At 37.8% G+C, this 18,291-nt stretch overlaps 2 protein-coding genes across 6 annotated transcripts in view; one reads left to right on the top strand and one right to left on the bottom strand.

The window, feature by feature from the left end:
* Window positions 1-18,064, bottom strand: part of MIER1 (MIER1 transcriptional regulator) — a 60,428-nt gene extending 42,364 nt beyond the window's left edge. Inside the window, exons 1-5 of one of the 5 annotated variants that reach the window (XM_030324785.1) lie at window positions 17,967-18,060; window positions 16,767-16,867; window positions 13,955-14,028; window positions 3,124-3,148; window positions 2,958-2,994 (exon numbers count right to left, since the gene is read on the bottom strand). In XM_030324785.1, the coding sequence (XP_030180645.1) occupies window positions 2,958-2,994; window positions 3,124-3,148; window positions 13,955-14,028; window positions 16,767-16,867; window positions 17,967-18,033 (304 nt within the window). In that variant the 5' untranslated portion in view covers window positions 18,034-18,060. Of the gene's footprint in view, window positions 1-2,957; window positions 2,995-3,123; window positions 3,149-12,500; window positions 12,649-13,954; window positions 14,032-16,766; window positions 16,868-17,649; window positions 17,695-17,966 lie in introns of those variants that run through there. The other 4 variants (XM_030324782.1, XM_030324781.2, XM_030324784.1 and 1 more) reach the window with 4 other exon arrangements.
* The window catches only part of DNAI4 (dynein axonemal intermediate chain 4), an 89,188-nt gene continuing 88,938 nt past the window's right edge, over window positions 18,042-18,291 (top strand). Inside the window, 1 exon segment of the mRNA XM_030324780.1 lies at window positions 18,042-18,290. Coding sequence (XP_030180640.1) covers window positions 18,232-18,290 — 59 coding nt within the window. The 5' untranslated portion in view covers window positions 18,042-18,231.

The following is an 18,291-nucleotide window of genomic DNA, read 5'->3' as shown; positions in this document are numbered from 1 at the left end:
GTTAAGACCATTAACTAGTAATATATTACATCAGTATGCTCTTCCTTCAGTCCAGTGAGAGAACCAGTAAGTAAAACAAAGCGTTAGAAGTTGACTTCTTGAAAAACAGACTATTAGGGATAAGTCCCTAATAGTCCCAATCATTATTCCTTCTTTTTGAGTTTTTAATGAAAAAACATTCCCAAAACTTGTCAGTTCACACAGCAACCTTCTAGGACACTTAGTCAATAATCATGTATTCCTACAAATCATGCTGTACTTTTCTTCTCCTTTGTAGGCAGGAAGATCCTAGAACAACCTCACACCACAACTTTGTACACTATTATCCTAATTCCTATTGAGTGCAAATATTGTAAAAAATAATTATGCTTAATTCCTAACTACGTATACTCTTTCACCAACTAAAACAAAAACAAAACAAACTCACATGAGTACACAGCACCAAGTTGAGTGCTATATTACTTACCTGAAGTCTCCCATTTTTTGTCATTACTTCCAAAGCCATTTATATTTAAAGCCTTGCCACTTTACCCTCTCATTACAAGAAATAACAAAGTGTGGGTGAACCTTTTTCCCCTTCTCACTCCAATCCTCTCCATACATATACCACACTGTTTTCTAACTTTCAATTTCACTTTTCTTGCCTTAATCTGACTTCTTGGTTTTACTTGACTTATTTTTGCCTTGTTGAGACCAATTAACCATTCTTTTCCTAGCCTACTAGGCTGTCTCCTTGAGGTAAAAATCCCCAAAATAAATTTAGGGGCAGGGAGTCTGGTGCTTTGTGTAAATAAATATTTTGCTTCAGAGTTAAGGCAAGTGTCAGCTTGGTAATAAAATTGTACCCTAATACAAAATTACTAAGGTATCTTACATCTTTTCAAAGATTCAAAAGATAAATTAAACATATCATGTGCATTCATTTAATAATTTTATTTCCTTCTCTTCCCTAAATCCCTACATCTAATGGCTACTAGTCTTACAGGTAAAGTCTTGTATTTTACCTGTACAGGTTTACACTGGGAAAGTCCAGAGACAAATTACTGAGCCTGGGTCATGTGACTCTTATTACTAATATCAATTCCAAAGTACAGATGTTACAAAGGACACAGCCTCTTACCAGCGGACCAAAAATTTTTTTACATAAAGCCTCTATTCCTAATTTTTTCCCACCAACTTTTGTTAACTGCCTACAATTAGTATTGTAAGGACAATAAATATTCCCTTGGGCAGAAACCTGATACTACAAACACTATCTACTTCAAAAGATCTTCCTTAGCCCGAAACCAAAAAAAATCAATCTATTTGTATAAGCATTCAGCAAGTAGTAAAGGCCATCGAAAACATTGTATTCTTCAAGTTCCGCTATTCTTGCAGTTCAGCCTAGGCCAATTCAAATGCAATGGAAACTGAGAAAGCCATTAGTATCACCTTTGAAGTAATTACTTTTTTTGTGCCTATGTATTACTTGATGAATTTCTCAAAAATTCATTGAAAAATATCTAAAACTCAGTCTATTTGCAATGTGACAACATGAACAGAAACAACCAGAACCCACTTTTTCGATGAAAAAGATGTCTGTGTTTGAAAGAAAAAAAATATTGGGTACAATTCCATGTCCCAAAAAGGATACAAATAATCTGCTATTTATGAGGTCAGATTACTTCCAACCTCAACCATCCAGAACATATTTATAAACTAATAAGTTTAAAAAAATCCTTGAGTTTCAGAAATGTCACAACGCCTAATATACTTTACTTCCAAGCCTATTAAAAAGAATAAGACATTTGTAGCTAAATAAACACAAAAAAACTCACAGTCAACTGAGCACACTAGTCATTTGGAAGGGATCTGGAGGTATCCTAATCCAACTCTTACTTCATACATCGTACTACATAGAATACAACTATTTTTGTTCATGAAAAGAATCCTAAACCACTAAAAAAGGCATATATTAAGCATTTTTACAAACATTCTTTCTAAAATTTACAACATAGAAAGATTGCTTTAATAATCTGGAAAATTCAGTAATGTATCATACCTAAATATTCAATATATATATGATGTTTTCAAATAAAACATTACCCTGCCTCTGAGAACTCCCTTCCTGACTCTTTAACTATCTCGCACTGTTCCTTACACGAACTCCACTGTAGAAGACAGTCCTCTCTCTTGGTGAAGTTTCTGGACACCAAGGCAGACTGGGCTCTTTCCTGACTGCTATTTGGCTCCAACCAATTGTTGCTATAAAGGAATGCTGTACCCAGTGGTGCCAGAACCTCTGACTAATCATGAGAAGCCTAAATTCAGATTTTATATAAAATATTCTAGGTTTTTAAAATCACTAGAGTGGCCAAACAAAAAAACATTTGTGGCCCAGATATAGGTCAAAGATCACATGTTTGCGAGGCGCCTGGGTGGCTCAGTCGGTTAAGCATCCAACTTTGGTTCAGGTCATGATCTCACCATTCTGGAGTTTGACCCCCATGTCGGGCTCTGTGCTGACAGCTCAGACCCTGGAGCCTGTTTCAGATTCTGTGTCTGCCTCTTTCTCTATGCCCCTTCCCTGCTCAGACTCTGTCTCTCGCTCTCTCAAAAATAACAAACATTAGAAAGAAAAAAATTTAAAAGATCACGTTTGCAACCTCTATATGGTCTGTGGGTAAAATCGGATCCTACTCAATCTAAACATAACCTCCTTAATTTATAACATTGAATATTCATTTTTGAATGTTCTGCTTCTTTTTTCCTCCCTCACTAAATGCATTTTTTTCCTCAAAAACTTTGAGCTTCCTATACAAGCAAATATTTCTAAGTTAGTGACTCCTTTTGAAAAAACACACTTCATATTTACTTGAAATCGAATATCAATTAAAACCTATAAGAAATACACGTAGTAATTCATAAAAAAAGTGAACCTACAAGTAGTCATGAGGTTGAACTCACAGCAGCCTCACCTGTACTTTCATGGGCAGTCAAATATTTCATCCATTTCTTTTTCCCCAGAGAAAAGAAGCATTCAGAAGAAAAGCAAGTCAGATGACAGTCTAACTCCTCTAGGCTTTTTATAATAGGACAAATGTTAGTCAAACAGAAATTATAGAAAATACAGAAAATACTTACCTGGACTTGAAGACTCAACAGTTGGCTGAGGAGGGGGAGAAAAGAAGAAATATTAGCATCTTTGTATAGTAAATCTGTGCAAAATTTACAGGAATTACTCAAGGACCAGTTTGACATCAAAGATCACAGTTAAGTTTTTACATCTGAATTATCTAAGACAAATTAAAACCTTCTATATAATCCTTTCTCTGACATTATATTTAAATATATAAAAATCCCAACCACTCCTGAATCTAGAAATGAAGACAATAATATGAAATTGATTCAGATTTTAAAGGCAAATATGGATCTCATAACATATGCAGCTTAAGAGATCTGATTTTAGATATTAGAACTTTCTGAAATATTTTCTCTTATCAATAAAGGGGAAATTACACACAAGATTCACTAACAAGCTGGCCTCTGGCTTAAAATACGTGAAAGAAGGGAGGCGAAAACACTTCAAGACCTTAATTTTAAATAAAAATTATGTTGTATAAAGTAGAAGGAAAAAGTAAAATGTTATTAAGCACCAAATAGTACATTAGGCTAACTTTACAACAAACAACATATTTTTAAATTATCACAGAATTAGTAACCTTTGAGCTAAAGTCTAGAAAGGTTAAGGTCTTTGATGAAAAAATCAAAAACATTCCCAATTATAACATGCTGCTTCTACTGTAGCATTCTACCCCTCATAAATTTAACTATAAGCATTTAGAAAATTTAAAGATAACACTGTTAGCAACTTATTTTGGTAATAACAACCACTTGACGGTTTGAGGCTATTATTTTATCTAAATTCAGTTAATTCAAAATTATAAACAAGTCATATACAAACATAAACTTCTGTAAATATATAACAAAAACTCAAGATGCTTCAAATGGCATGTGCTTCATAGTTAAAACCTTTCCTATTCATTCAAAGCTATTTCATGCCCATTAGAAGTCAGGCACGCTAGAAGCCCAAAATTATTAGCAAGGATAAGTTATTCCAGCACAGACAGTCCCTGACAATTATGGCTCAACTTACGATTTTTCAACTTTATGATAGTGCAAAAGGAATACCCGTTTAGTAGAAACCGAAGTTTGAATTCTGATCTTTTCCTGGGCTACCAACACGTGGTATGATACTATCTTGTGATACTGGGCAGTGGCAGCTAGTTGCAGCTCCCAGTCAGGCATGCGATCACGAGGGCAAACAACCAATACACTTATAACCATTGTGTACCCATACAACCTTTCTGTTGTTCACTTTCAGTCTAGTAGTCAATGAAGTACATGAGATATTCAATACATTGTTATAAAATAGGCTTTGTGTTAGACAATTCTGCCCAACTGTAGGCTAATGTAAGTGTTCTAACCATGTTTGAGGTAGGCTAGCCTAAGCTATGATGTTCATTCAGTAGGTTAAGTATATTAAATGCATTTTTGACTTAATATTTTCAACTTATGATAGGTTTATCAGGACATAACCCCATCATAAGGAAGATGTCTATTTTCCTTCTTTCTGGTAACTAATGCGGAAGGGAGCGGAGAAGAACAAAATAAAATGAGGAAAGCGACGAATTTTTCAAAAGCTAGGCATCTAAGACAAATTTCTTTTAAGGTGTTAAAATTCTATTTTGAAACTGTCCATAGTATGCTATTGTATTAAGTATGACATTCTCTATTGTACATGGTGACTTAGGTTCTTTTGAAGCACACTTCCCAAGGGTCCTATTTTTTTTCCCTTTTAATTCTTAAAATGGCTCTTGACTATAGCATCAACTTACTTTAATAAAAGACTGACAGTAGTCAGTATTATATATTTTCAAGTGTCACACCACTACCCTTACTTAAAAGTTGCTCTGCCACACAGAGTCAAACCAGTGCTACTTATTAATTCCATTCCTCTAACAGGAAGCTGAAAAGCAGGGTGATAGAGTAATGTAACTATAAAAAGGGTTTCTAGCTTGCTTAACATCTTATGGGCAGAGTAACACACTTCTAAGCTCAAACGGATATAACCACCACACAAATTATTACACAGCAAATCAATATTTTAAAATATTAATCTACTTTTATGTCATGCAGTTATGCTTTGTTTCCCAAGTTTAAGCACAATTTCTGTCCAAGGCTACGGCAACGATGACTGTCTTTATCTGGTCCCAGGTTTGCCACTCACAAAGTAGCCTCACAGTGCTGTTTTTCCTTTTTAGTAAACTTCTGAAAATATTGCAGGGCAGAAACAAGAAAATCAGCATTTCTTTCAAATTAGGAGCTTAAGAGAAATGGCTCTTTGAGCATTTAGTTCTTTTTGAACACTCTAATAATTACTCCATTTAACAGTCTTCTGATAAAAAGGGGTTTCTGATTAAAAATGTCATTCTTCTTCTGAATAAAAGGTACATTTTCACAGATGTTAGGTATTGGCAATAACAAAGACACTGAGTTGTGAATGGCGTTTGCAGGTTTTAAAAGGCCTCAAAAAGCACTAACTGCCAATACCATACTGATTGTTGTGTTGTATTGGTAAAGTTATCTATCACTTTAAAGTTCTGAAAAAGGTCCCAAATATTTTCCGTTAATTAAGATACCAAATATTCAGAGGACTGGTATTATCTGTACGGTTAGCTGGCAGAAAGGAGAACACCCAGTATTCAAAGACAGCATTAATGACCATTTTACATCAGAAATACTGGAATGTTTCAAGAACTGTAATTTGACTGATGTGTACCTAGGTTAGGATAGGGAAGGGGAAGTAGGGAGATATGCCTCTAGACATACATTTTAGTATTCCATGTTCAAAATATAATTCCACTGTTTCCATTTGGGCTGGGTGAGAGTGAGATATTTCTTATAAGTTTATTATACTCAATTAATTTAAAAACTGACCTTTTAGAAAACTGGCATTTGAAAATTTTATACTATACATTACTTTTGTCCCAACTGCAGGCAAAAAAATTATTTTTCAAAGTAAAAGTTCACTATCATAATACAGGAAATTTATGTACAGAATGTGAGCATTTTTTTATTCAGGTATTTAGAAGAGCAGAACCAGCTTACATTTATATAGTACTACATATTCTCAAATGCATAAAGTTACTTGCTCATAACTACATACCTGGCAATAATACCCACTCTGCCAACATCATTTTATAGATTAGCAAACCCAGGGAGATAATGTGACTTGATCCATGGTAAGTGGTGAAGGTGGAACTGAAGTCTACAACCTGAATATTTCTATACCTTCCAAGGGAACAACTATATTAAAAATCTTTTCTCTTTACCTCTTTCCTTCCTCCCCCTTACTTTCTTTCTTTTTTGAATGTTTTTCATCTGTTCAAAGTATATTTAAAATGTGACTGCAAGTTATCATCTGTCATGTCAGACTATTATCTATGTCTATTTAGGAAGTGGTATCTTTAACAATATCTTCCAGAAAAACCTGCGACATCTACCATTAATGATGCACAAATTAGTACCTGTTTAAAACTAGAGCTGTAAAACAGGTATTCATTTGTAACTTTTTTTTGTATTTTTAGAAAAGGCACAAACTAGAAAATGCAAATAGTAAAGAAAATTTTTCATTAGAAGTGAAAATGTATTTATGACGCACTCATACATCATTGGTAGAAAAATACAAGTTGGTTTAACCCTTCTAGTGATCATTTTGCTAATATGAAATTATCCTACTGATAAGCCTAAGAAAGCATACCAAGATACATGTTTAACAGTCGTTACCATAAAGTGGTTCATAGCAAAATGTTGGGAAAAAATTTTCAAGTCTATCATTTAACTAGTTAGAAATGAAATACTGTTCTTCCAAGCAACAAAACACTATTAATCCATTAAAAAGAGACAAGTCTGTTTGTGGTGAATGAGGAAAAAAATGTAAAAAACATTTATTTATTTATTCATACATATATTAGGAGTTAAAAAAAAAAAGTAGAGAAGGGGGTAACTTGGGCTGGAATATAAATGACATTTTTTTTTTTCTCCAAAGTACACACAAAAAAAACCCTGTAACAATAGTTATCTCTAGGGAATGGGTTGGGGAGAGAAAGTCTTTTTCATTTTATACCCTTCTATACTATTGGAATTTTCTAACCACTTGTTAGTATTACTGTTTTTTTTTTTTTTTTTTTTAAGAAAGTCAGTGGAGATTATCTTATGGAATTATGAGCAATTTTCATTTCCTTCCTCTACTTTTAGATTTTTAAGAAAACCTATTGCTAGCCACTTTTTTTTTTTTTTTTTAACAAATGTATCATTTAGAAAAATAACCTAGTTTTCTTTTAGGTGCATACATAATTATCTGAGACAGAAACCATAACTAGACAGTCACACAGAGTATGAGTAGGCTAAATCAAATTAAAAAATGAACAGCTGACTTTTATATCTTCACCACATATATGATTTAGTTGATCAAATTGCTAATACTTGTAACAAATATTAAATGCCTCAGATATCTTCAAATGTGTCTCTAGAACACAGTAATCTAGAATATAACCATTTAAAAAAAAAGGTAAAAATGAAGTAATCAGATTCATATATTCCAGGCAATCAAAAGCATATTTTCAAATAAACATAACTGTCTGAACTAATTTCTCCCCTCAAACTAATTCCACCACCATTTCTTTGTTATCATCACCTACTTAACAATATAGACGCTGCTAACTAAATCAGAGGTTCTCAAGTGATGGGGATAGAAGCCAGGAAGGAGTTAGATGCCCCTCCTCCAGGTGGAGAAAGCAGGGGAACTGTGCTCACCATTTCTCTTCCTCCATACAAAACTAAGTCACTTAACTTTCCCCTGAAGAATTTGGGGGCATAAAAAAGATTAAGAAAGTCGTGTTGGTAAAACCAGCAAATTGACTACAGTAGTAATAACTCAGAGGATGAATTGCTATTATTAAGCACTAGGAATTCAGAAGCCTAGGTTCCACTCTTAATTGTGCCACAGCCTAACTGCACAACTTAGGACAAATTGCATCAACTCTGCTCAGTTTCATTTTCTCAAAGTAAGATTTAGATATCTTCTAGTTCAATTTCCTTTGAGATCTAAGTTCTTTACTTTTATTATAAACTGCTCAAAAGACCTAACACTACCAAGGAATACTTAGCTAAAGGGATGGGATATGTTTAACAGCCTCTTCTGAAATTTTTTTTTAAATCTAGGACCTTTAAAAAAAATCTCAATTTGCAAAAAGCTTTTTTGGGGGTGCTACTTTGTGAATTTCCTATCTACACAAACATAATTTAACAGTCATTCTTATAAGCCATAGAATAAGTCAAACAGAATGGGTCCCAGGTGATGACTGGTACTTGAACAGTTTTATCACTGCAATGAATTTTGAAACCATTTGCAAATCTTTTGAAACATACAGGGACTCAAGCTAACTTCAAGCAAGAAATTTTTATACAGGTGATTACTTTTCTATTTTTACTAATCAGTTTCTTATGGCAGTGTTTGTTTTCTTTTTTTTTTTTTTAATGTTTATTTTTAAGAGAGAGAGTGAAAGCAGTGGAGGGGCAAAGAGAGAGGGGGACAGAGGATCCAAAGTGGGTTTTGTGTGAGCCCAATGTGGGGCTCAAACTCACGAACCAAAGCAGAAGATCATGACCTGAGCCAAAGTTGGACACTCAACTGACGGAGCCACCCAGGCATGCCAGTGTTTTATTTCTGATTTGAAAAACTGATTACTCTCCTGTAGAAAAATTCTCTAAAAGTAATCGACTTTTATATATCCTCCAACCAACCTTTTCTACCTTATCAAGCACTTTATCACTCCTTCTGAATTAAACTTTATTAGATTCTCATACATTTATCCAGAGTCTTACTCTGGATAAATCCTAAATACACTCAAGTATAAACACTAAAAAGTTCATTACCACTATAGAGAATTATTTAAGGTCTAAATCTACTGCAGTGAAACAAGTTTTGTTTAGAATAGAAATTAACACCATCAAGAAGAATGGTCAAGATGATCCTATTTCCTTAAAAAATGAAATCCAAACACACTAAAACCCACTAAGCAAGGAGTGTGTTTTCAAGAGAAATAAATGAAGATGTGACAGTGAATAAGCAGATTATGTATCGGTTTTGAAAAGGTTTAAATACTTAAAACTAATATAGAAAAGTAGGTTCATTAAAATCTTCTTCTCTTTATATGATAGCAATATGACCTAGGTGAAAAGATAGATCTTACACTATGTTGTAGCTTTTTCCCCCCCTGGAAAAGAAAAGTCCCATATGTGTTTACAAACCCTGAAATAACAGACAAATTGTTCATTCCCAAAGGTCCCTGTACCACATTCCTTATAAAACCCAAAGGATCAACTATTTCTTCCTCTTATTCTTTCTTTCTCGTTGCCTTTGTAAAACTGCAACTACCCTGTAATTTCCTTCCTTTAAGTGTAACTAGGAGAACCTCCTTTTAGAAGGTTGATAAGTAATTTTAAGGGATAAAAAGCAATGAAAAATATTACTAAAAACCTATTAAGAAAAAGAGTATGTGCCATTTCTTCTAAGCACATTAAATATGTTTTTAATGTTAGCATGATTTGAGGAACCATTAAACACATACTTCCTACTTATAGACTGCCTAGGTGATCAGATCAAATATGAAAAAATTAGTATATTCTATTCACATCTAAATCAATTTGTATTCAAGAATTAAACACTTTTCTGGAAAAACAAGGTAAGGTCATTCTCCTATGTAGGAAATAACAACAACAACAACGAACCTAGAAGCATAATATTGACATTTTTCTCTGGAGACATGCTTCTTCAATAACCTGTTTTCCCCTCAGATTTATCAAATAAATGTATATTGTTGCTTTGCATTTTCTGTTATTTTACCAGTCAGCTTCAATGCTCAGGTCTACTTAACCAAAAGTGCAATAGCACATTTGATTTATTCTACCAGATGCTTTATACTGGCATCACAAAGAATGAATCTCCTGAGTGCCCATATAAAAATAAAAGCAAGCACTTCTCCATCTATGTTTTAAAAATAACTAACCTCTAAAATCATCCTAATTACTAAAATATTGAAATCAGAACAATACAAACTAATTTTACTTTTCACCTCTCCACCTGTTTAGGTATTTTGTAGGACACAGATGAATGAAGGTTTCCCCATTCTTCTAAATTCACTAAAAACAAAACTATCCAACACTAAAAGATGAATTTTTTTTTTAAAGATTTCAGGTCACTAAATAAATTCACTGAACACAAAGTTCAGGTTTACTCTTCTTGAAATTGAACCATCCATGCGTTCCTTACTGAACATGAGAAATCCATTCTCCAAGTAATGCAATTTTTAAGAAAACTAAAACTTGAAAATATTAGGAAATGATTAGTGACTCAAAATATTGCTTTTCCTCTCTTATGATACAACCATCTTTAATTTCTAAAACAAGAATATTAATATACTCCTATTTACATATTGAGTTTTCAGTGTGCTGGGCAATTAAAATTTCTGGGCGAAGCTTTCTAAACTTAAATTTCACTGTATTTTCAAAAACAAAGTTATTTTCCTTCAATAATAGCTTGCCTTAAAATAGGACTACAAAACTTAAAGCTTAAGTCATTGTGAGCAGCACCGTGAAGGAAGAAACCACATAACCTATCACAGTACACTGCTGCTTATCTAAGAGGCATTCACTGAAAAGGGGAATCCACTGAAGGCTATTTAACAAAATGTAGGTAAATCCAGCTACATACAACCCCTTCCCCAACTTACACATGAAAAAAGGAACACTTAAAAATCTTACCAGGACTAAAATTCCTTCAGCCCAGTGGAATGAATCCAGTCACATTTAAATGAAATACAAAGTACTAGGTTTTCTCCAACTCATGTGCCTTGAAATACAATTCTTTAACCACAAAGAACAAAAGAAATGGAAATAAATCTAAGATCTAAATTTAGTTTTAAATCAAAAGTATTAAATGTTTTTAAAAGATTACTAGCAGTGAAGACTCCTGCTACAGTGAATCTCCTCTTCCTTTAACAGCAAATACTCCACTACAAAAGTACAAAGCCAGTTTCCGTAAGGAAAGCAGAAGGGGCAACCTAAGAGCAATTCCACAAAACAGCTAACTTTCAGGTCCCTCCACTCAACAGGTATATGAAAAAGCGTCCAAATTAATATTTTTTCCATAATCTATATTTCAGTATCCCACATTTAAAGTATTCACCTAACTCACCACTGACTTCATACAGCAATTAATGAAGACAAATATTGGGGACTGGATGATAAGAAAATTTTTTTACCTATTCGTGAATTTGGGGATGTCTGAGCCCATGAAAACGGTAATTCACACAGAAGAAATGCCTTATCAATCATTTAGTGAGGCTCTCACTCAAAGTAGACTTAAAACTCCAAATACTATCACTTCCTGAACTCTAGGGGATAAGGAATAACGAATTTTTCCGAGGGTAAGGGGGGAAAAAAAGTATTAAAAAAATCAAATGTTTAAAGGTTTAAATCAGAAACAAAAATTCAAATCTCCAGAGGCGTTAACACTAAGTTTCAATGAATCATAACAGTGGTTATTTGCCACGATTTGAGGCCCCAAAATATAAAACAATTACCACCGAGGAAAGGGGGCTTTGGTCAACTCGTTTACTGGAAAAAAAGGGGGGGGGGACCAACAAAAAAACCTCCCATAAAAGGGGGAAAAAAAGACAATAATAGATAGCCTTGATAGGAAAGGGCGGGGGGGGGATGCCTGGAAAGTGAAGAAGGGGAAAGGTAGAAAGCAACTCTTCCGAAACATAAAGAGAAAAAAAGGTTCTACCTTCGGAAGGAATGGAACTGTTCCGTAGATTCAGGGGGATTCCCCCAACCTAAAGGGCCGGATCGCGAAAGGCTACGTTTATTTCTCCACGCTCATCTTAGCTCCATGAGAAAAATGAGAGTTGAAGGCCATTCTGCCTTACGTTTTCCCCATCAACACGGACTGGATGTCAGTAGCAAACGGGTGGGGGTGACACGGAAGGGCGCAACAGCATCTCGGTGAAGGAGGGAAGAAACTTCGCAAGAAGAGGAAGCAGCAGCTCCTCTCTCTTGGCCCCTAGCACCGGCCGGCGAAGTTGCGCCACCGGCGCCCCTGCCTGGAGGGCGCCCACTCGCCTTCGCCCCTCTCCGCACGCACTACCACGCAGCACTCGACCCTTCAAACTGCCCCCGAAGTCCAACTACGCCTCCGCTTCCTCCTACCCCCGGACCCATCCCAACTAAGTTCCAAGGAAAGCTCCCGCCCAGAGCGCGGCCTGTTCCGGACAACAGGTGGGCAGTGGCGCCAGCAGGGCTGGGCCTCTCCTAGCCAGGCCCACTCCACTCCTCCCCGGCCAGGGCCCGGGGCGCCCGGCTCCGGGACGGGGAGGGGGAGCTCGCTCCCTTACCTCCGCCATATTTGCCGTACTGACGGGTCACATCTCCGCGGCGGCCGCAGCTGGGTCACGGCCAGAACCCGGATGTGAGAGTCGGCAACGGGACTCCAGCCGCCGCCGCCGTCTCTACCGCTCCCGCCGCCGCTGCCTCGGCGGGAACGCGCAGGAGCCGCCCGAGCGCGCCCACCACACCCCACTCCGCCCCCTCGCGGCGCCCCGGCCGAGCTGGACTGGAGGGAAAAAGCCTGAGCGCGCGCAGGAGCAGAGGCGGGCGCGCGCGCGCGGCCCCGCGGAAGCCTTCCCCGGGAGGAGCGCGGAGGGGGCGGAGTCAAGGTGGGTGTGGGGGTAGGTGGGCTTCTCCGCGCGGGGCGCCTCCCCTGCCCTTAGCGGATCCGCGACTCCAGCTGAAGGAGAGGGCTCTAAGGGACCAGAGAGGTCAAGGGAAAGTGCCCAGAAAACCGTGTCCAGCATTCACATCGCAGGGGAAAAGATACGTTACATTCTACATGTAGGCCTTTTTCGAAGAGCATTTGCTGAAAACGGATGTTGCTGTGATGCAACAACGGCAAAGGCACAAAGTAGTGCGCTTTGAAAGCGGTTGTCTCTTGATAAGTATTTCTCTCTCCGTTGATTCCCGACGGGAAATGTAAAATCCCACATCCCCAAACCTTAGAGGTCAGAGATTAAGGGACTGTGGATAGGTAGTCTGCCATCCTCACATCTCATCTGCTTTTCCTCACACGCTTCCTGAGATGCCAGGAGCAACATAATTGTGCAATGTTTGAATTTTGCACAACTGGAGAAAATTTCAAAATGCGAAATACTGAAAAGCTGCTCTTTGATAGATATAAATAATCTCCGACTTGACTGCAGAGAGGGAAAACCTGCTTATTTGCAATGCCTGAAATGCCTACAGTTTGAAAGTTTATTTTAAAATACTGGCCTAGAACTGCCAATTGGCTTTGAAACCAATTCTAATGACTGCAGGGTCAATGACTGCAAAATAACAAACATGTTTCACTTCCATTACTAACGCAGATACTGGCTAATACAAAGGTGATATTAAAACATGCACTAACACATTTTACTAAACCAGGAGTTTAAGTCTTAATTTCAAAAAGCCCGTTTTCCCTCAAATGTTCAAGCGTTTTTAATGCAATTTCAAAAAATGATTGCCCATATCAACCAGTTCAGTATAAAAAGTCATTCCTTCCAAATGTGATGCCAGCACTATAATATACTGCATAAATGTGCACACACACAGTTTTTCTTTTATACTTCACTTACAGTGCAACATGGGCTGTTTGCTTAAATTTGTATTCCCTTAACAGTCTAGACTCTATTAACCAGTTTCCTTTTTCCAAAGATTCAACATTAACTTGAAATTCTTATGTCCAATAATAATTTGTGCATGAATAACTTGTGCATTTATAGGTATATGAAGCTGCTAAGCGAAAGGACATTACCTGGTAATTTGACAGGAAAAGAGTCCACAGACAGTCTGTAAACCAATTAAACATAAACATCTGATGCACATTTTCTACTGAAAGAAAAGCAAGGGAAAGAAGAGAAAGGAAAACTTTAAGGTTCCCAAATCTACAAACAATTTTTACTGTACAGTATTTTCATTTTATTTTTTTTAGAATACTTATACAAAAGTGTTTTTGAGGATTCCTTGGGGGAATAAATATTTTAGCACAGGTATACAGAAGTACACTACTGAATTACCTTAGTCCTTTGGACTCAAAATAAAAGTCATTTTTTGAAAAGTCAGTTTGTGTTTAAATAGTTTTCACTTTGAGACACTTGATGGAAACAGCTGAAGGCAAAGAACAACTGATGTGCACAGACCTGAGGTGGGTAAAGACAGAAATCAGGGGCCCAGAGGTAGAAACTCAGGCTTTATAATACCATGGGGATAAAGGAGTGTTTTCCATTTAAATACCAAAGTTAATATATGAAATTTAGCTGGTTCACAAAAAGAAAAATTTTTAAAAAGTGTTGTCAAAATGCAAAGTACAGGAATAACTTGCTTAAGTCCATTTAGTCTTTGATTCTTCAGTTCAACCTCAACAAAAAAATCCCAATTGTGATTAAAAAGCTGGGGATCATGGTCCCTTAAGCTACTGAAATTGTCAGGAAAATCTGAAATTGTCAGGAAAATCCCATCTAGGAGATATCTGAATGGATATCCCCCTCTTATTGATACATGACTTTTAAGTTTATTAATAATGTGTATCATTTTTACTAATTATAAGTGGCATTATCGTTTAGGGGAAAAATTCCCTCTATATTTTTCTCCTTCCCTTTTTAAAAAAATGTGAATTCAGTGATTTTATTTTATTTTTTTTAGGTTCAGATATTCTAAAGATAAAAAGAAATGCCTGCAACATTATAAGTCGTTTGTAACACATTACTCCTGAATTCAGCATGGTTTTACTCCCATTTTATTCTTGTGATACACTTATCTTTCAAAATTTTAGGAACCACCTTGAGGAAAGCAAAGTCTTTCTCAAAAACTCTTGCTTACCTCCTCAGTAACAAATATGTAAAAATTAACTTTTCATTAGCCACAGAATCTTAGTGTCTTTAGTCAATTTCTACCCTGTCCAGGTAGGAATCTCTCATTATGTCTCCCCACTACCAGGCTTTTCTGCCTATGCTAAAACACCTCCAATGACTGATGAAGACACTGCTCTTTTCAGACAAAGCTCTGTTTGGAACATTGTTTTATTAAACCAGAATCTATCTCCTAGTTACTTCCATCCATTTCCCTGAGTTTTTCAGCACTTCGGATTAATTCAACAGATGTCTTCTTTGTATTTAAGTGCAAGCAATCAATATTTATACTTGGAATAACAAAATATAAGTCTTCAATGCCTATTGATACTAGAAGAGCTAAAAACAAGACATGACAGAGTTAAAAGTATGAGAATATTCACTAATACCTATGAGCTGTTTAAAATCATTACAGTTTATATTATGTGTTAATGTGATGTCCAAAATGATAGCTCTGTTACATCATGTAGTAAAATGTTTAAAGTTAAACTAAAAAGTGTGGTTAATTCCAATTTTAGGTGAGGTTTGTGGCTAATGTCCCAAAACAAAAAAAAAATCTCTATACAAAGCCTGAATAAATGCCTCTTTAGCTCCCATTCCCCACCTACAAGCTTCATTATTTTCAGGCAAACTAACATTAACTTTCACCACGTTGAAACTTCTCAAAACTGTTATTATATTGGGAAATTATTTTTAAACAATTTACTGAATACTCCATTAAAAAGTTATTAAACATTTTTTATAGAAGTTATAATACACACACACACACACACACACACACACACACACACACACGGGAACCCTTCAGTTAGTATTCTCCTTTAACAAAAGCATTTTAAGGTCACAATTTTACTTCAACCAGTACCTTAAACTGACCAATAAATAAATGTCTCTGGCAATTTACATATACCTAAGAAATATAACCTGTTATTCAGTACCAATACCTGATGCAAATGTAAGTACTATATATCCATACTACATAAACAAAATGTTATGCAACTCAGGTACCTTTCAAAATGCTCCAAGAAAATATCTATAACAGTTTACTCTAGGGCTGTTTGAATGAAACAGATGAATGCAGCGCATTCAAAACGCTAACAACAAATTCTCTACCTAACAATTTTCAGAGTCCATGAGTCCCTTTTGAGATTATTTGGTAAACTATTTACTAAAATTCTTATTTAAAAGTGACAACCTACACATTATGTGCAGGTAAAAATTTATGGATAGCTACCAATTTGGTTGAAAATACCTAAATATCAAAAAACTTAAAATGACATTTTAGATAAATTGAGAGTTTACCTTTACTTTAGTAGGCAGAATGCAGGTTACAAAGCAGTAATGCATTACATTCGGAAGCCCCACAGCTATGCAAGAATCAGCATCATCTTTTTGTTAGTTTGGTTTTTATTATTAACCCCACCTCAAAACACTTACATAGCCTTTTGGTTCTTCAAAGGACAGTCTTGTTTTTTTTCACAATTTTTACATAGAGTTTTACCGGGCGACCCCTTTTATCAGATTATCACAAACTGATTTTTTTCTTAATAGTCCTAATATTGTCGACATGTTATTTTTACCTCACCCAAACTCTGGAAATTATTGGCCCATCATCAGTTCTCAAACAGTGGAATATACAGGAAGAGTAATGTAATATTTATATTACTTGAGGGAGTTTGGATTTTCCCTCCCTTAATATCCAAGTGTGCCCCTGCCTACCAGCATCACATCCGTCTTGTCTGCATTGAACCTCAACCAGTTGGTTCTTAACCACGTCCGAAACTCAGCCAGGCACTGGGAGAATCGAGCCACCACACCATCTGGATCAAAGGAAAGAGAGCCTCAGTAGTAATGAGACCAGAGATGATGATACCGCAAGCTCACCATGTCTCTAATTCTCAACCTCTCATTTTTAAAAAGATGGCCAAGAATTAGGACAAGGATCCCATGACAATTTTAGGAAAACATTAATGGGCCTTGGGTCATGCCATTTGTAAAGAAATAAAAGCGACCCAATAAATAGGTCGCCTCATTCCATCCATGATTGAAGAAGGTTCGTTCAGTCAACTCCACGTCATCTGGGCTAAGAGGCCCCAGTAGACGGGTGAGTCTGTAACTGCACAAGCTTTTCTGCAAAATTAAGAGTTTTAGCTTTGGAGGAAGCTTTAAGGATAACTGGGGCCCAGAGAGGGGTAGTGACTCGCCCAAGGTCACACAGCAAACGAGGACCAGAAATGGGCTCCCAGCCAGGGATCTTTCCAAGAAAAGCTGTAAAAACAAGGCCATTTCAAGGAGGGGGAGGCATCTGTCCCCAGGGATCTTCCCATCGGGCAGGAGAACCTCGTTCTTTCATATTAATGCCCTCTTCAGTCTTCCTGCCCTCCCTCATTCCCTTCAAAAAGGGCGGCTTGCCCAGGACCCTGCTCACCACGGGGACTGCAGTGCGAGCAGAAGCCTCCCAAGGGAGGGCTGGGACCGAACCCGGATCTACAGGGGAAAAGAGGCGGAGCCACAGGGGGATGGTCAGCTTAGCCCCACCCCGACCGAATTCGGGAGCCGACAGGAGAAAGGGGCGGAAGCGAACTGCGCGAGACGAACTCACACCGCAGCGGATTCCCAGCGCACCGCGGCCGCCGGGGAAGATCCGCGCCGCCGCCACCGCCAAAGCAAAAGACCGGGCTAGGAGGGGGTGCGCTGTGGCGGACAGCTGCGCATGCGCCCACAGGGGCGACGCACTCGGGGAGGGGAAGCGGGCCGGGCGCGTTCTCTCTCAGCCCCTCCCCGGAAGTTAAGGGTCTTCCGGGCGGTACTCTACGGTGGGGGAGGGGAAGGAGAGAAAGGGGACCGAGGACACTTTAGGAGCCCCTCATCCCAATCAGGACTAGGAGAGGAGAGATGGTTTATGGAGGCTGCACTTACAGCCGCTGCCGCTGCTGCCGCCGCCACCTTCACTGCTGCCGCCACCGCCTGAAGAAGCCCCATCCATCCGCCTGCAGCCGGGGAGACTCAGAACCTGGGAGGGGCCTGGGGCCCGGGCCGCCCGCCTCCTTTTTCTAGTCGTCGTCCGGGGCTTCCTCTTGCTCCACCAACCCTCTGCCCTCCCCTCCGCCTCCGCCCTCCTCCTCGGTCTCCAGCCGCCAGCCAACCGCGCGGCCGCTTGTTGAGCCAGGGTTCCTCCGTCTCCATGACGCCCGGCAAACATTCCCGAGCCTCAGCCAGAGCCGCTAACGCCGAGGGTTGGGGT

Source organism: Lynx canadensis, chromosome C1 (genome assembly GCF_007474595.2).
Source record: "Lynx canadensis isolate LIC74 chromosome C1, mLynCan4.pri.v2, whole genome shotgun sequence".
NCBI classification, from domain to species: Eukaryota; Metazoa; Chordata; class Mammalia; order Carnivora; family Felidae; genus Lynx; species Lynx canadensis.
The sequence above is the reverse complement of the archived record's forward strand: the minus strand, read 5'-3'. Positions and strand labels throughout refer to the sequence as shown.